Genomic DNA, 19,119 nt, shown 5'->3' on the forward strand with positions numbered 1-19,119 from the left:
AAAATTAAAGGATGAAATATTCATTTTTGGTATTGCTTATTTAGGGCTTCTGCCCATTTTGTGGACATCGCTCCCGTTGGTTCTCATTGACGTCTGTCTATTCTAAGGGACCGCCCTCTAGCTCAAGTTGCAAGTGGTGAATGGTCACCCATCGTTCGGCCACGGTTTTGCTCCTGGATCTGGATGCGAGCGTCATTTCAATGATTCCGCACTGTGGCCAGTGTCTGTGTTGTGTTAACTTCATGGGATAGACAATGCTGCGTCTTGGCAGTAGAATCTTCAGCTGCTGCTAGTCTGGTTGATCGGAAAATGTAGTCATTCAGTGACATTGCTTACATGCTGTGTTTAGTTTATTGTTCTGGTCCTAGACGCAGACCAGCAATTCTGTGAGAAGATGTTGAGCCGAATAATGAGTGGCAGCATCAGGAATCTGGATAGAGAATATGACTGCACCGTCAGACTCCTGGATGATACGGAATACACATGCACAATTCAGGTCAGTCACGTGCTCTATATTTTTACAATAACTGTTTTCCCTCCGCAGAGCATATGGTAAGGCAAGTGCTGCAATTGTCTCCATATAGAAAAGCACGCACAGTGTTTAAAGGATGTTACTACCGCAAGGGTCCGTGCTATCCGGCATCCTTGGGACGTCCATACCTCCATTGAAGTTAACATTTAAAATGGTTAAGGTAAGGGCTAAGGTTAGGCTTTAGAGTATGGACGTCCCAAGGATTCTGGATAGCACTGACCCTTCAGAAAGTGCCCGCATCCCGCAGGTCCACATAGGCATGATCTGAATCTATTGCTGTGTGAATAACTTGTTTTCTAACACATTTTTGCCGTAGCCTATGCAGGGATCATCAACGTGGGCCGATGTTCTCTTGAGCGTATGGTCGGGCCGCAGGAACATAATTAAAAATAATTGTGTAGACCGCAAATTGACCGCAAGAAGCCCAAACATAAATAATGTTAGACTAAAACATAATAATTTCAAACCTTGCTTACGTTTGTATACGATCACGTGTATCTATTATGCGTGAGAATAGTTGGGAACAGATTTCTTAAATAAAAATTACTCGGCGCTGAGCTCCTTGTGTTTTTCCAGTCTATTATGCCCAACAATAATACAAATAATATTTGTATTTCTTTTTTGCTCAGAAAATTTTGGGGGCCAAATAAAACCACCCGCAGACCACTCGCAGGCAGTTGGGAACTCTGGTCTATGCCATCTGACCTGATGCACCTAGAGCAGGGTTTCCAAACTCAGTCCTGGGGCCTCCATGGGTGTACTTTAGTTTTCCCCCCTAGCACTACACAGCTGATTCAAATAATCAAAGCTTGATGATGAGTTCATTATTTGAATCAACTGTGTAGTGCTAGGGCAAAAATGTGCTCCCAGGGGGGCCTCAGGGTGGAGTTTGGGAAATCCTGACATAGAGGATGTCCTATAGGTAACTGTACGTCCAACGTGGATTATCTGTATGATAATCCACCAGCCACATTACCTTATCGGCGTTTTTGTTGCTGACATAGACTAAACATGGCAAAAGGAAATGGTTTATAACAGACACATAATCTAGCGTACTAGTGGAATTGTTATTTTTCACTATCATGACAGCGCTGGAAGTAGGGGTTTGAAAAGTGATCAACAGTCTTCAGGTTTTATATTTGAATCTGTCAACAGTTTTAAGAGTTCCCTGTTATTATTACTTGAAATAGGATTTTACATTTATGCTCTTATCCAGAGCAACTTACAGTAGTGAATGCATACATTTCATACATTTTTTTTGCACTGGCCCCCCGTGGACTGGAGTAGTGGCCCCCCATGGGAATAGAACCCACAACCTTGGTGTTGCACACACTATGCTGGGCATTGCAAACACCATGCTCTACCAACTGAGCCACAGGGAAGCTGAAGAGCAATTTATTTACTGAAACTGTTATGAGCCCGTATATAGTTCACTACTATATGTAGACATAGAAATATAATTTAAAAAGTTTTGTAGAAAGTAAAGTGAGATAGATTTCCTGTAGAAATCAAAGTGAAATTGATTTCCTGTAAGGGAAGATAAGAAGGAGTAAGGTGGTTGTTTCTTTTTATTTTGTTTGCTGCCTGTCTTGCTTTGATGTATCCTTCATTTTATCTTCAGCTTGAAATAAAGGTAGGGGAGAGGACCGATCAGAATCAATTACAGTAAGTTTGTGTGTGTGTTTATCTGTGGATCATCGTTCCTCAGAAGTTAGTGGGGAGAGCTGTCTCCTGGACTGAGGAAATCCCTAGAGGGCTCCTACTATTTTTAACACATTGAGACATTCAACAAATCTTGTAGAAGGAAAAATGATTAAGGTTTAGGGACACCTGTATGATGCAATGAAATGTTAAAGCTGCAGTCATTGTTTCTGTTATTTTGCTGAAAGATTTCCCTTTTGGTTGCATGCATCTCTGTTGGAGATATATTTAAAATAAAATAAAATTGTATTTGTCACATGCGCCAAATACAACAGGTGTAGACCTTACAGTGAAATGCTTTCTTACAAGCCCTTAACAACAATGCAGTTTTAAGAAAAATACCTAAATAACTTAGAAATAAAAGTAAGAAATATACAAACAAATTACAAATTAAAGAGCAGCAATAAAATAACAATAGCGAGGCTATATACAGGGGGTACCGGCACAGAGTCAATGTGTGGGGGCACCGGTTAGTCAAGGTAATTGAGGTAATATATCAATGTGGGTAGAGTTATTAAAGTGACTTATGCATAGATAATGTCAGAGAGGCAGCATCAGGAATCTGGATAGAGCATCAGTCAGAGAGAACAGTCTATGACTAGGATGGCCGGAGTCTTTGACAATTTTTAGGGCCTTCCTCTGACACCACCTGGTATAGAGTTCCTGGATGGCAGGAAGCTTGGCCCTAGTGATGTACTGGGCCACACGCACTACCCTCTGTAGTGCCTTGCAGTCGGAGGCCTAGCAGTTAACATACCAGGCAGTGATGCAACCAGTCACGATGCTATCGATGGTGCAGCTGTAGAACCTTTTCGCTCTAGAGTTGATGATATGAGATAGAATCTCAGAGCTCCAGGAGAGTGAGAGTGATTTCAGAAGGCCCATCTTGTAAACAGGCCATATTAACAGCCCTTGTATTCCTGCTAGTGCCTTGAGGCTGAGCTGAAGTCATGGGGGTGAGGAGTGATGAAGCAGAAAGTGTCTGCCTATTCTCTGCTCTGGCAGTCTGGACTGGAGTAGTGGCTGGCTACTTCTTTTGTTCTCTCTCGACCTGACTGCAGTTCGGTGGTCGTTACCGACTTCAGTGGGCAAATGCTCATCTTTGATGGCCACTCACGCTGGAGAAGTGTGTTCTTCACGGATTAATCTTGGTTTCAACTGTACCGGGCAGATTGCAGACAGTGTGTATGGTGTCGTGTGGGTGAGCGGTTTGCTGATGTCAATGTTGTGAAGAGGGCCCCATGGTGGAGGTGGAGTTATGTTATGGGCAGGCATAAGCTATGGGCAACGAACACAGTTGCATTTTATTAATGCCAATTTAAATGCACAGAGATACCGTGATGTTATCATTGTCGTGATCATTGTCGAGATCATGTCGAGATCATGGCCCATTGTCGTGCCATTCATCTGCCGCCATCACCTCATGTTTCAGCATGATAATGCACAGCCTCATGTTGCAAGGACCTGTACACAATTCCTGGAAGATGAAAATGTCCCAGTTCTTCCATGGCCTGCATACTCATCAAACATGTCACCCATTGATCATGTTTGGGATGCTCTGGATCGACAGCGTGTTCCAGTCCCGGCCAATATCCAGAAACTTCAAACAGCCATTGAAGAGGAGTGGGACAACATTCCACGGGCCACAATCAACAGCCTGATCAACTCTATGCGAAGGAGATGTGTCGCGCTGCATGAGGAAAATGGTGGTCACACCAGATACTGATGCATTTTCTGATCCAAGCCATACCTTTTTTTTAAAGGTATCTGTGACCACAGATAGATGCATATCATGTGTAATCCATACATTAGGGCCTAATAAATGTATTTCAATTGACTGGTTTCCTTAAATTAACTGTAACTCAGTAAAATCTTTGTTGCATGTTGCGTTTATATTTTTGTTCAGTGTACATGTTAACTCCCCAAATTATTGGATGGCCTGCCAAAAATGTAAGATTTTTTTAATGCACTGCAGATTGTGTGTGGACCAAAAAGTCCTGCAGTGAGGAATTACAATCTTCAGAGAATGTTTTTCTAACTTATCTGCAAATAGTCGTTGTCTAAAGCAGTAGTAATCGTTTGACAGTCAGTTAGACAAATGAACAGCTCTTTCACAGATGCGATTTGTTTCTTGACATTCATCAAAAATAGCAGTTCAAAAATAACTAGTAATGATGTGGCTAGGGTAGGGGTTCCCAAACTTTTTTGGCCCACGACCCTATTTTGATATCTGAAAATTATCGCAACCCCAACCATGTGAAAAAAATTATGTAATTAACAGCCAATGTTTACTTTTTTATTTGGGGCTATTGCAATCAATTGAAAAACATTCTAACAGTATTTCTGATTGTCTTCTCAACTCACCATCTACCATCACATACTTTTAATGTGGGGCTATGACAGTCAATCACAAATTACTCTGACATAATGTCTCTTATCTCACCACCATTAATGAGATGGGTGTGCTTGATGCATGTCGTGTCGGAACCTCTGAAAGTTAGGGGGCGTGATCGACAGTGCCAATTCATCTCTGCTGTCACATCTCACCTGGATCGATATTTGGTTTTAATGCAGATGGGAGCACTGAATCCAGCTTCACACAGATATGAGCTGGCAAAGGGTAGCATGAGTTTTATGGTGCTTTCAAGACAACTGGGAACTCTGAAAAATGCGAGGTCAAATCATAAGGTCAATTTGGGATCTTCAGGTCAGAATGTCGGAGCTCTAGAAAGAGGCCCGAGTTCACGAGTTGGAATTCTGAGTTGGATGACCATTCTAAACAATTTTTCCCAGTCAGAGTTCCCTATTGTCTTGAACGCACTGAAGTCCGAGATTTCCGAGTTCCCAGTTATTTTGAACGCCGCATTAATGCTCAGATGGAGACGGCAGGGTATTATTTATTCCCTTTGAGTCAGAAACCAAAACACCTCCATTGTGACCCGTGAATGCGTTGTCTGCATCATTCGGTCACATGACAGCTAGATCAGCTGTTCGATTTCACTTACCGGCATGTCTTCTAAGCCAGAATCACAGTCAAATGGATTGGAAAGTAGGTCCCAAAGTGCTATTCCAAGCGTTGGAGGTGAGCAGTCATCACTGTTGTGGGACCCTTACTGATGCTGTTTCTGTTAGAAACATGCACAGCCGATGGAAGGGGGGGGCATGGTTTGCTTTTGGAACACTCCGATAAGAATTATTTCCTCTGATCTGAATCCACTAATTCGGTTACTCATCTGTAGAATGTTTTTATAGCCCTGCCTGCTTGGGTTCAGTTCATTCAGTTTACCATATGTCTGTTATATAGGCAAGGAGACACATTTTCTTACACAGAAAGTCAACCAAGTCTTTTGTTTTTTACATCCATTGTGAATGACAACAGTTCCTCTCTCTTTCCAACGCTCCCCATCGATAACCACCAAGCCTCAGTGTGAAATAGAACATTGTCATGCTGTCATGGGCTCCCGAGTGGCGCAGTGGTCTAAGACAATGCACTCCAGTGCAAGAGGCATCACTGCAGTATCTGGTTCATATCCAGGCTGCATCACATCCGGCCGTGATTGGGAGTCCCATAGGGCGGTGCACAATTGGCCCAGTGTCGTCCGGGGTAGGCCGTCATTGTAAGTAAGAATTTGTTCTTAACTGTCTTGCCTACTTAAATAAAGGTTAAATAAAAATGCTCTGATCCCATATCTCCACATAGTTTTCCGAACATGTGCGCGCGCAGTGGATGTTGTTTACAGCCTAAGTTACCTGCTGCAGTATATAGTTCTGTGTTCAGCTCTTTTTGCCGTCAGTTGCTCTCCGTGTATCATACAATGCGTCCATATGGCAGACGGAGACACATTCATAACGGATTCAAATGCAACGGTCAAGTGTGACCTTTTCACATGATCTAAGGACGCTCTCTGGTTTGAATTTTAGATTTGAATAATTTTCATTTAGCTTTTTAAGGTTAACCACATTCCAATGATTTTGAGATACAATGACGATGTTATAATATGTATATTTCGTATATATATTTGTATTTTTTCAGGATTTTGGAAATTCTCCCGAGACCACATTTTCATATCCACAAGGGGTCGCGACCCCCAGTTTGGGAACCACTGGGCTAGGGAATAATACACCTGACTTGCCATGCCAGTGGAGGTCCAGAGAGCATGTTCCTCATTTAATTCTTTCTCTGCCCTTTCTCCCAGGCTGCTAGCCTGCCAAAGACACCCAGGATTCCAGGACACCTAGACTGGAATCAGGAAGCAGTGAAAGGCGTAACTAGGTCACCCTCTCTCTCTCTCTCTCTCTCTCTCTCTCTCTCTCTCTCTCTCTCTCTCTCTCTCTCTCTCTCTCTCTCTCGCTTCTTTCACCCGCTCACTTTTGCGCATATCCTATTCCCACTGTGTGTTGAGATTCCCCTGGGGACCTATTTTCATTACACTCTGATCTCTTCCCTAAACTGTTTAACAAATTAAGAGTTGCCTCTGGAGCAGGATGTCCTCCTTCCTTTGACATCTACAATGCACAGGTGGGCCATTACAGCCTTCACTATCATCATCTTCAGAAAATACTGTGCCAAAACCAGGGAAGAGAAAGTCCTTAAAACATAGATGGGAAAAGTACTGAATCTGTCTTAATGCATGACCTTAAGTTTTACTCCAATGAATTATGGATCTTTCCTCTATATTTGTGGGATGAGAAAGTGAGTGCTCAACATTATACATCCCTGTAGTTTGATTGAAGCCGCTGCCATCCCCCTATCACCATAGTCTCAAAATCCCGACCCTAGGGTCTGGTTTCAATGACAGACTCTTTAGGCATAAAGGAACTACGTCACTGCCCAGGGGCGCAACTTTCACTGGGGACAGGGGGGGCATATCCCCCCCACATTCTGAAATTGCATTTTTGTCCCCCCCAGTGTTATCATTGGAATGTTATACAAAATGAGGCAACGTTGTGCTTTAGGACCATGCAGACACCTCCGAACGTCGGGTAGGCTGTTTGGAGTGTTTATCCGACTGGGTGAATAAAAAATACCCAAGCTGTATGTGAAAGTAAGTTCAGAGTGAGGTTGGGTTTATGTAGGCTACATTGACATCTGATTTGCTTAACAAAGGGCACCATCATTTCAACATGTAGCTAGGTATACTATCATTCATCCATGGTTGATTGGTTCTTTGGAAGTCTCGACAAACCATTTCTGTATGTATCCATGGTAATACGGGTGCATTACCATGCTGAAACAGGAAAGTGCTGTTGCCACAAAGTTGGAAGCACAGAATTGTCTACAATGTCATTGTATGCTGTAGCATTAAGATTTCCCTTCCCTGGAACTAAGGAGCCTAGCCCTAACCATGAAAAACATCCCCAGACCATTATTCCTCCTCCACCAAACTTTACAATTGGCACAATGCATTCACACAGGTAGCGTTCTCCTGGCATCCGCCAAACCCAGATTTGTTCGTCGGACAGCCAGATGGTGAAGCGTGATTCATCATTCCAGACAATGTTTCCACTGCTCAAGAGTCCAATTGTGGCTGTCAAGCCATGGAGATCCCTTTCATGAAGCTCCCAACGAACAGTTATTGTGCTGACGTTGCTTCCAGAGGCAGTTTGGAACTCGGTAGTGAGTGTTGCATACGAGGACAGACGATTTTTACGCGACTCGTGCTTCAGCACTCGGTGATCCCATTCTGTGCGCTTGTTTGGCCTACCACTTCACGTTCCGGTTTCAGTGTGTCAAGAACTGCAATGCTGCTGGGTTTTTCACGATCAACAGTTTCCGTTGTGTATCAAAAATGGTCCACCACCAAAACAACATCAAGCCAACTTGACATAACTGTGGGAAGCATTGGAGTCAACATGGGACAGCATCCCTGTGGAACGCTTTCGACACCTTCTGGAGTCCATGCCTCGACTAATTGAGGCTGTTCTGAGGGCGAAAGGGAGTGCAACTCAATATTAGGAAGGTGTTCCTAATGTTTTGTACACTCAGTGTACATTGAATATAGGATGAACAAGAATTTGTACTTTTATACGTGGAATTTTCAATGCAATGTCAACATATACATAGTTCTGATGATTATGTTGAAATTAGATTGACTTAACCTGACTAAGGTTGTTATATCAATGTATTTATGTTGACCTTTTACCCTAATTTCAATGTTTACAACACTGGATGAAATTAGATGAAAACAGTACTGGTTGGTGACTTTTTTTCAAATCCAATGTATTTTCCTTGTTGATTCCACGTCACAAAATGTTGACAAATTACGTCGAAACAATGTTGATTCAACAGTGTGTGCCCAGTGGGTAGTCACTGTTGCCTAGGGTCGGGTTTTCGAAACGGCTTGCCCCAGGCCTCTTCCTCTGATGCAGTATCCCAGCACTGGTGATGGCTGGGAATTTAAAGGCTCCTCACATCTCTAGGTCACAGTTGAATAGCAGACAAGGCAAGGCAGCCAGGCTGTAGTGATTTTGCATTAGAGAGAATTAGAAATGGAAGGTAGACAGCTGTATGTGTACTGTGTATGTATAACACACAGACAGGCACAGTAATAATTACATAAATACACACACTCTTCAAGAGTGTTCTTCTAGAGTTGTTCTCTGTTCAAGCAACCTCTCTTGATGAACACACAGTTGAACGGGTGTTGTGTTTCATTTTACACCCTGTCTAAATGGGAGTCCTTTTTTTGTCCTGTATGATAGAGGTGAGAGTGAAAGTAGGCCATGTCTAGGCCATGTGTTCCCTCTACCATCATCACAAGCTCTCTGACCTCTCATTGCATGTTTGTAAAGCCCCATTTGTTGCTGCTACATTAGTGGCTCAATCTTCTCATTGTGTTCAGCTACACTCTCCATTTTGTTACATTTGAGTGCAACGAGGTGCATTGAAGGTGGATTTCGAATTGCAAACCAATAGCTATCTCTGTCCATATGTGGTTGTTTTTATCCAAGAACACCTTGTATTGCAGTATTGAAGAGGTGTTGTATCATAGTGTGCTGTTTGCTGGTAAAAATCAACACATCCCAGGAGAATAGTTGTCCTGATGGAGCTAGTCTCAGCGTTGAGGTAGGACTCACAACAGCACAGAACTAAGGCACTTTATTGAGCTGCAATAAAATCAAAGCAGTGTCTTCAGCTCTAAAGCAAGACTTGAACATTATTCTAATTTAGTCCTGTCCAATATATTATTTAAGATCATGAATGGGATTCCTTTGCTCAGGTTGTGTATTCTGTTTGCTGTCCTTTTAAACGTTTTGTCAAGCCCCTAGGTAAATCTGCATGGCAACACGAAAGCCTTGAGTGCATGTTGCATCGCTGCATCTACAGACTCTGTCCCTGCTTGAAACTGGATGGGACTGCTGTACCAGCTGAGCACGTAAAGAACCAAGAAATGAAGGCTGGAAGCAGCAATTATTTTTTATAAAACACAGTGCTGATGTGCTTTTTCCTTAGTAAGGTGCAGCTTCTTAGCTGACAATGGTGTAAATGCCAAGATGTGCAATAGATTGTGTTGGATATGCAGCATACTGTATACATTCAACCAAATCCAGGGAGAGTGTGCACGCTTAAGGCTGTGTGTGTTAAATGTGTGTGTGCATGCGTGTGGGGGTTCGAGCCATCTAGCATTATTTGGCTTTCTCAGAAACTTTATTTCTCAAAGCTCAGGCTTTTCGTTGAATAACAATAGGACGTGCTTTCCACAGTTACCCGTGCTTATCAGCCTCATCACTACTCATGAGCTGCATTTAAGAAAGAAGATGCCATTTTGTGGTAAGCGGCATAAAATAGAACTTTAAAGTCATATCAGAGTACTACATTTTTTAGCCTACATAGAGAAGTGTTTACAGAAATATTGCTCTTCATTTAGACACAGTTTTGAGTAAAGAGCGCACGTGTGATAGATTCAGTGCTTGAGTCTTTTGTACAGTCTTTCTCTAATTGGAGGAAGAAACATGTAATTTCCAGGGAACCCAATGTGTTGTTTATTGTTAATCTGTGTTTTGTTCATACATTTAAATGGTGATTTGATGAAGACCCAGATGGTTGTCAATGGTGCAGCACACCTTCCCACATCAACAGCTAATTATACAGTGTGCGTTAGTCATGGTGTTATAGTATATGTTTTGTATTTTTGTATTGCACTTACGTGAGCTTTCAGACCAGAATGTGTTTAAGAGCAACTATATTAGCTAATTTAAACCAATGTAGTTGGGTTTGGAGTCTGAATCTGATCATGTGTTGGGAATAGTTTTTAAAGAATGTGAACTGCTGGAAAAATTGAATAGAATTCCATGGAGGATAATTGAGATAGATACTCTCATTTTCAGGTCAGTGGATGTTTAAATTGGATCCTTTCAGAACTGCCATACAGATAATTAGATTCAGGGAAACTAATTTAGGTTACTCCTTAGTATTTTATTCTGAGATCTTTTCTCTCTTCAGCTCTTTGTGTTAAGTGTCCCAAGCAATGTCATGCTGAGATCTTATCAACATTAGTGACAGATCATTTTTGACCTTACAAATGTGGGATCTTTACTGTCGCTAGCACTGAATAATCCAATAAGCATGTGGTGAGACAATATTGGATGATTGGATGATTCCATGCAAAAACTGCCCTGTAAAGAGAAGCATTGGAGCACACCCTCCTCGCCCTAAAGAAAAGCAGGACTGAAAGGTTTGGGAACATTTTCACAAGAGGGTGCTGCACAGACTGTCCTGGGGTCTGTCTCCTTGGTGATACGGCAGGCAGGGGGACGGGGGGGGACGGGGGGGGGGGGGGACGGGGGTACATTTAAACATTCAGCTGTTGCTACGGTGACTCCTAACACTGCCAAAATGTGAGATCACTTTAGTCAGGATATCCCAAGGCAATGCAGAAGCCCCAACAATGGACAAACTGTAGTTACTCACAGTGTAACAGATAAAATTAGGTTATTTAGTCCCTGAATGTTATTGGAGCATACTGGTGATGAGGTCACTAATCCCACTTACTACTTACTACACCACAGTCCTGTCCAACTGTTCCCCTGACCCAGTTTCCCAGTTCCCCTCTCCCCCGCAATGCTGTTCTCAACGTCAAAGACTCCTCTGTACTCCAATCCTTAGAAGCTTTTCTGTATCTTACTGTGACACAGCTTTTATGGACGTAGATGAAGAATATCTAATTATGATTGAAAATGTAATGGTTTCATAATTTTTCTCTGTTGTGCATTGTTTGTGCTTTGATGCTACAGTGACCATACAGTCTGCACGTGTGAATGGGGTTGGAGGCCATTGAATGGAATTCCTGGCTCTTCAAAAACTCAAGCTGTCACTGTCGCTGTTTCGATTGGCCAAAGATATTTTATGGCCAAGACAAAATTTCTCGATTGGCTGGTCAATAAAATAGCCCATACAATCTATGATGTGTCTTGTTAATGTGCACCTTTTTGTTTATTGTTGTGAGTGATATGTTTCATATTTCCATATGAGCTTATAAATCTTGAATAATGGACTGCTACCTGATCTGACATTTGCTAATGTGCTAATCATAATCCAGGATGCCTTTCATAACATTTCTCTCCTCCCAACCCTCTCCCAGGCCTCTCCCAGACTTCTCCTCCCAGGCCTCTCTCTTCTCCCAAGCTTCTCTAAAGGTCTCTCCCAGGCCTCTCCCAGGCCACTCCTCCCATGCCTGTCCCATGCCCCTCCTCCCATGCCTCTCTCTCTCTCTCTCTCTCTCTCTCTCTCTCTCTCTCTCTCTCTCTCTCTCTCTCTCTCTCTCTCTCCCTCTCTCTCTCTCACCGTCTGTTCACATGCTCCTGTCAGGTCCTCAGGAGCCTGATACAGTTCTCTGCCAGATAGTCATGTGGAGTGGCAATTTAATAAGCATGTACATTTTGGTGGGTCAAAAAACTAAATAATGGGATGCATGCCAGCAAAGCCACTACACAACACTAAACATTACATTAATTGCACTATAATGGTGACAAACGGTGCCCACAAACTGTTAGGGCCTACATAAAGCTGTCCCAACACCTTACCACTGCTACACCTGGCTATCAGCGGGGTCTTGTCTGGCAGCGAATTACTGCCTTTAAAAAAAACATAGCTGATTTGGCTGACTTGCTTAAACAAATGTGGTTTCTACTTATAATTGAGATGTACAAACTATGGCATAAGGAGACGACGAGCGGATAAGAGGCAATCCGTAATTTCAATTAAGACATTAATGAGGAGGACGTAGACAATATAACTATTTGTTCAGCACCTTTGAAATCTACAGTATCAGAATTCAGAACATGGGCCGTTTTTACAGTATTTTCCCTGTACACCAAGTCAGAACCATAGGATAAATAAAGGGGGCATATAATCAGACAATGAAAGCTCTTACAATATTCGATGATGACATTTCTCTAAAACAGGCTATAGGCTAAATGTGCACCACCAAATCAGAACAGTAGGCTAACTTATGAGGGGAAATGTGAAAAAATTATTAGGGTGAGACACATGGGCTACTAACAGCTTACTACACAACATACACTTAGTATTACTTTCTTAGCTACAGTATACATATCTCCCTGACATATTACATCATTTATGCAGGAGCATACAAGACAGTTTTGGACTCACCTTGTTGTGCTTTGCCCACTTGAACAGGAAGGTGGGGCGGCGGTCCTTCGCGGCAAATTTTGTCATCAAACTTTGTCATCAAAGTCTTGCATTCTCTGTATTTATGGTGCTTTTAAGACAACTGGGAACTGGTAGAATCAAGGTAGAATCATGATGTCAGGGATCTTTAGGTCGGAGCTCTAGAAAGAGGCCCGAGTTCCCGACTTGCAATTCAGAGTTGGATGACCGTTCAAAACGTATTTCCCAGTCGGAGCTCATTTTTTCTGAGTTCCCAGTTCTCTTGAACTTACTGAAGTCTGAGATTTCCCAGTTCTGAGTTTCCAGTTGTTTCAAATGCGGCAGAAGTCATGGTGGATTGACAGCTTGGCCAATGTTGAATGTTTATCTTTTTAACCCTTGTGTAGCCTTAACATTCTGTATACTCCCCTTGTCCTCAGGGTCAAAAATGACCCGCCTTCACTAAACCCCTAAAATAAAGAAGCTTAATTGAATTTTAAACCCCAAATCTATTTTGCACAAAGAAACAACCTGTCATTCATCACAAACTTTGTGAATAACAGGATTTTCCCTCTTCACAATGCAGAAAGACTGCATTTAATCAGTGGACACCACTCATTTCTATTACAACACACCTGTCATAATTGTTTTTACTAAAGTAGAGGTTTATTATTATTGTTATTGCTAACGGTACTGCATAGGTGTAAACAATTTTTTTTAGCAAGAGATAGCACTTGTATAGCCTAAGAAAGTAGCAGAAATGTGCAGAAAGTAGTTTTGAATGCATTTTATTGAAGGGAAACTATAACAGTCTTGAACTTGTTTGGCAACATAGTGATATATTCTAATATACTGTACAATGAGGAATTCAACTACAAAATACTAGTCTTCTCCCATTTTTTTAACCATTGCCCCCACCCACAAGAAGTATAAACAACAACAATAAATAAGAATAAAATAAGATAATAGATACAAAACAAGAGCGTGAAGAACATAAATCAATCAACTCTAATTAGCACATGTAGGACAGTATCCACGTGTGTGCATGGACTTTACAGATGTATTTCTCACATGTGCAGCACATAGTATTTATTCTTTCAGTCCTTCTTTGGGGAGCAGAATTTGCATCTCCTCCTCTTGCCTGCCCCAGCTGCATCCTCAGGTGGATCCGGACAACATTCAGCCCCCTGAACAGCTTACACAAGCGCTGCAGAGGCTGCTGTGCGGGGGAGGCGCTCCCTTCTTTGAATGTGTGGGGTTACAAGTGCCTTTCCCAGCTGCTCCAGGAACACCCTCCTTTTGTTCCGCTTATCAGGCATCCAGGTAGGGTTGACTGATCTCAGCCGTTTTGTGCAGTGTGCTCAGGAGAACCACATACTTGTTCCTCTTTGGGAGGTAAGAAACTAGAGTGGTGGTGGGGAGTGAAGGCAAACTTTGATGAGAAGGCCTCTCTCCCCCTTGTTGCGAGGAGTGCAGGGGGGAGCTCAGGTTTGTTCTTTCTAACTGTGCCAACCATGGTGATCTTCCTCTTCAGGAGCTGCTGGCTGAGTTCATAAGAGGTGAAGAAATTGTCACACGTGACATTGTGCCCCCTCAGTCCATCGGTCAAATCAAGCACAACCCGCATCCCCTGGTTCTTCTCTGGGCCTCCACTGGTCGGCTTCCCTGTGTAGACTTGCATCTTCCAAGCGTAGCTGGATTGTGCGTCACAGGCCACCCATATCTTGATGCCATACTTTGCTGGCTTGCTGGGCCTATACTGCTGGAAAGTACAGCGACCTTTTGACAAAAGAGATCAATAATTAGTATCTGTGTCACAGAAAACAATCGCATAAATCAATTATATTACAGCAATACATAATACAATTAACAGTGATATCACTTACATTACAGATATGAAAATACACATTTACCTCTGAATGGAACCTGTTGCTCATCCACTGTTACTTCAGGCCCAGGGTTGTAGATGTATGGCAGACGCTCCACCCACTTCTCCCAGACCTCTCTTATGGCCTCCAGTTTGTCTCTCACACGTCTTGCAGGTCTTGACTCAAGGTTATCAAATCGTAGCATTCTTGAGAAAGTGTGAAAGACTTTCAGTGGCATCGTGGCACGGAAAATCGCCCTTCCGCTCTGCATCCCAGAGACTACATGTGGCTTCACCTCGGGACCTATACACACCCGCTAAGATTAGCAGCCCTATGTATGCACAAAGGTCAATCTCATCCATCCTTTTCCAGTTGTCTCCATCTTTACGGAAACCCTCAACATTTGTCATCTCCAGGATGGTTTTTCGATGGCTGGTGTGATGAACTTGTGGAATGTGGGTAGCCTAGTGGTTAAAGCGTTGGACTAGTAACCAAAAGGTTGCAATATCGAATCCCTGTGCTGACAAGGTAAAAATCTGTCATTCTGCCCCTGAACAAGGCAGTTAACCCACTGTTCTGAGGCTGTCAACTGGCTTGCCAAGTTAAATAAAGGTAAAGTAAAAAATGTTGAGGTGATGCATGGGCAACTGCATGTCTTGTGGGGTCATCTTTATGACATTTTGTGCTGCCATCCTGCCCTGGTTGTCATATGGTCACAAGGACCATGTAATTTAGCTGTTCTTTGACAAAAATGTCTTTCTTTCAGCTTGGGGGATTTCTTCTGATGCATCATGCTTTGGGTTGTATTCTTCCCCATCTTCTTCTTCAGATACCCCCTCTTCTAAATCATTGTTCTCTGGTTCCTCCTGGACATCTGAAAAAAATTTGATCTACAACCTGTTGGGCACTGAAACGTGCACTCATGGCTTCAGCAAAGAGAGAACTGGGGGGACTGTAATCTGCAGCACCTTTATAGCCTCTGACTGCATTCCCCATTAGTAAACAATGCTTTCAAGAAATGTTTATTTTGTCTGAAATTTTGTTTATTTTGTCTGAAAATGTTTTTATTTTGTCTGTGAACTTGAGCCATGTGTGGGGTCATGGAAGGGAGATGCTGCACATGCACAAGAAAGTTATTTTGTCTGAGTTCAATCAGTAGCACACAATCTCAATATCTCATTGCGTGTGTGTGTGTGTGTGTCTTTGTGGTTTTTGTGGTGTGTCAATTATTTTAGAACCGCTAAACATAGTGGCGGGTCATTTTTTACCCTTAAGACAACACAAGGGTTAAGCTTAGAAAACAGACCCTTAAACCCAGACTTGGACCACACACCCACTCCACTGAATAGCAGGCTAGTGATTGCTTTGCAATGCTTGCAGTTAGCCACTGATTCCTTCCAAACCACTCATTGTTGAATTTGTGATTTCCAACTTGTTGTGTAGTGTTTATGCCCAATGGCCGATGAGCACGATACGTTTTATCTACAGTTGAAGTCAGAAGTTTACATACACTTAGGTTGGAGTCATTAAAACTCGTTTTCAACCACTCCACAAATTTCTTGTTAACAATCTATAGTTTGGCAAGTCAGTTAGGACATCTACTTTGTGCATGACAAGTAATTAGTAGCAGCATCATGTTGTGGGGGTGCTTTGCTGCAGGAGGGCCTAGTGCACTTCACAAAATAGATGGCATCATGAGGTAGGAAAATTATGTGGATATATTGAAGCAACATCTCAAGTCAGGAAGTTGAAGCTTGGTTGCAAATGGGTCTTCCAAATGGACAATGACCCCAAGCATACTTCCAAAGTTGTGTCAAAATGGCTTAAGGACAACAAAGTCAAGGTATTGGAGTGGCCATCACAAAGTCCTGACCTCAATCCTATAGAAAATTTGTGGGCAGAACTGATAAAGCGTGTGCGAGCAAGGAGGCCTACAAACCTGACTCAGTTACACCAGCTCTGTCAGGAGGAATGGGCCAAAATTCACCCAACTTATTGTGGGCAGCTTGTGGAAGGCTACCCGAAACGTTTGACCCAAGTTAAACAATTTAAAGGCAATGCTACCAAATACTAATTGAGTGTATGTAAACTTCTGACCCACTGGGAATGTGATGAAAGAAATAAAAGCTGAAATAAATACATTTCCCTACTGTTATTCTGACATTTCACATTCTTAAAATAAAGTGGTGATCCTAGCTGACTTAAGACAGGGAATTTTTACTAGGATTAAATGTCAGGAATTGTGAAAAACTGAGTTTAAATGTATTTGGAATGTATGTCAACTTCCGACTTCAACTGTATAATTTCTCTTCATCATTTCTCTTCTTATGACAAGGATTTGCCAGTGGATTGTCGACTTGATTCATGATGATGACTGCTAGCTTGCTAGCTAAGATTTTGAATGTAAGATGTTGACATGATGTAATTTTATCAGTGGCCAATGACCTTGAGCCTTCTTGGATGGCCTTTTCTAATGTAACTCTCCCCGTATATTTTGCGGTGACGTAGTGTCCCCATGAGTGACAGAACACCGAGCCAATCACAGCGCAACTAGAGTACATTACCAACCCCTACGCTCCGTCTTTTCTGCTGGTTGCCCTACCACCACAGAAAGAACTGAGCTAGACTGAAACACCTGCATTTTGGAGCGGCCTTACTCAAGAAAGCAAAACAAATACACATTTTGTATGTGGCTTTATGAACTCAAATATATATATTTTTACATTGTTTGAAAAATGATATGTGACACGTATTAATGCCAAAATAACATGCAAAACAGGAACAATAGAAATTACAATGTTGACGAGTCGCCACTGGTCATGTGTCAGCTAGTGATGAAGGAGCAGCCACCTATGCTGCCTATTAGGATATGCTGCCTATTAAAGATTGAAATGTTTGCTAGGCCTGAATGTTTTATGAGGAATTAACACCGGAGTACATCGCTACTGTTTACCAGCATCACGGCGCAGCTGTGCTCTGATTGGCTAGCTGCACGCTGCGTGGCTACCGCATTCAATGATTACATCACTTGGAGTTCCAGTAGAGCAGCACACTGAAGGCAAATCATCCCAGCTCTCTGGATCCCTTTCATGTGTTTTACCTAGGAAAGAAGCAACTTGTCAGCGTCACTGTCTGGTTCATAATGAAATCCTCTTTGATGCAGCCTTCAAGGGTTTGGAGGCATCCTTTTTTATGGCTGTCTTTGCATGGGATCCCTAACCTCCTTAGGATTTATCACAGTTCTATAGCCCTGATATTCCACTGACCGATATTGGGTTTCTGGAATTCAATAAAAAGGGTTTAGTGTGGCGGACAAGCTGCTCAACTAGTCTGTCCCAAATTCACACCCTCACAAAAATGACAACTGCCTCTATTTTCACAGCCAGGTTTGATACCACTGTGTGGGTGAGTGTTTATGTGCTTTTGGGCGGGTGGCTGAGCGTCTTCTCCCTAGTCCCCGGTGTCTCTTTGTGTGGGCTGGACAGACCGCAGACGAGCAGTCTGTCAGTGTATCGATAACTGTCTGCCATGTCCTCCTATTGTACTGTCTGGGCTGTATTGAGTGAGAGAGAAATCTGAGAGGGGCCAGGGGTGATGTTCCAGCTTGGGATATGAATACTGAACCTAAACCTCCCCGGCTCTACACAGGCCAAATGAACATACCACTATGACCACTATGATGACCTATGGAGATAGAGAGAGAATGGGAGAGGACCATAGCAGGGCATATAGAGTAAAAGGAGAGAGCCTGTGGCAGGGCTAACAGATTGCACAGCTTGTTGGAGATGTTTATATGCTCCAGTGGCATCATAAATGACTTAACACGCTGCACTGGAAGCCTCTGAGGGGATTTTTTCAATTTAATTTAACCTTTATATAACTAAGCAAGTCAGTTAAGAACAAATTCTTATTTACAATGCCCTGCCTACCCCGGATGACACTGGGCCAATTGTGCCTGCTGCCCTATGGGACTCACAATCACATCCGGTTGTGATACAGGCTGAAATTGAACCAGGGTTTGTAGTGATGCCTCTAGCACTAAGATGCAGTAGCTTAGACCGCTGGGCCACTCAGGAGCCCAAAATGGGAGAGCCAGATCAGCCTCCACTCCTGGGGAGAAACCGTGTGTAAAAAATTGGGGCTAATGATTATCTGCAATGAAAATATACAAACCTAGATTATCTTTATCTACTGTTAAATGCACTGCCTCTAGCTAGGTAACCTATCAGATCTGAGCTTCAAAAGCTGACCTGAAACAGGCTGTGAATCGCCTCTAGTCTCAAACACAATTATAGCTGAAATGTTATATTAGACTCAATATTTCTGCTACAATGGGATTAGGTTTCTTGTTAGAATTTGACACATGGTATTTTTCTCATGGCTTTTTAGTCTATTCACACACTGTATTA

At 42.6% G+C, this 19,119-nt stretch overlaps 1 protein-coding gene across 4 annotated transcripts in view; it reads left to right on the forward strand.

Annotated features, from left to right (window-relative positions):
• Nucleotides 1-147: 147 nt before the first annotated feature.
• The window catches only part of frmd5a (FERM domain containing 5a), a 129,843-nt gene continuing 110,871 nt past the window's right edge, over nucleotides 148-19,119 (forward strand). For all 4 annotated transcript variants that reach the window (XM_082957233.1, XM_014124837.3, XM_014124840.3 and 1 more), the window contains exon 1: nucleotides 148-496. In XM_082957233.1, the coding sequence (XP_082813359.1) occupies nucleotides 395-496 (102 nt within the window). In that variant the 5' untranslated portion in view covers nucleotides 148-394. The remainder of the gene's footprint in view (nucleotides 497-19,119) is intronic.

This window comes from Salmo salar, chromosome 10, assembly GCF_965601325.2.
Source record: "Salmo salar chromosome 10, fSalSal1, whole genome shotgun sequence".
Taxonomy (NCBI): domain Eukaryota; kingdom Metazoa; phylum Chordata; class Actinopteri; order Salmoniformes; family Salmonidae; genus Salmo; species Salmo salar.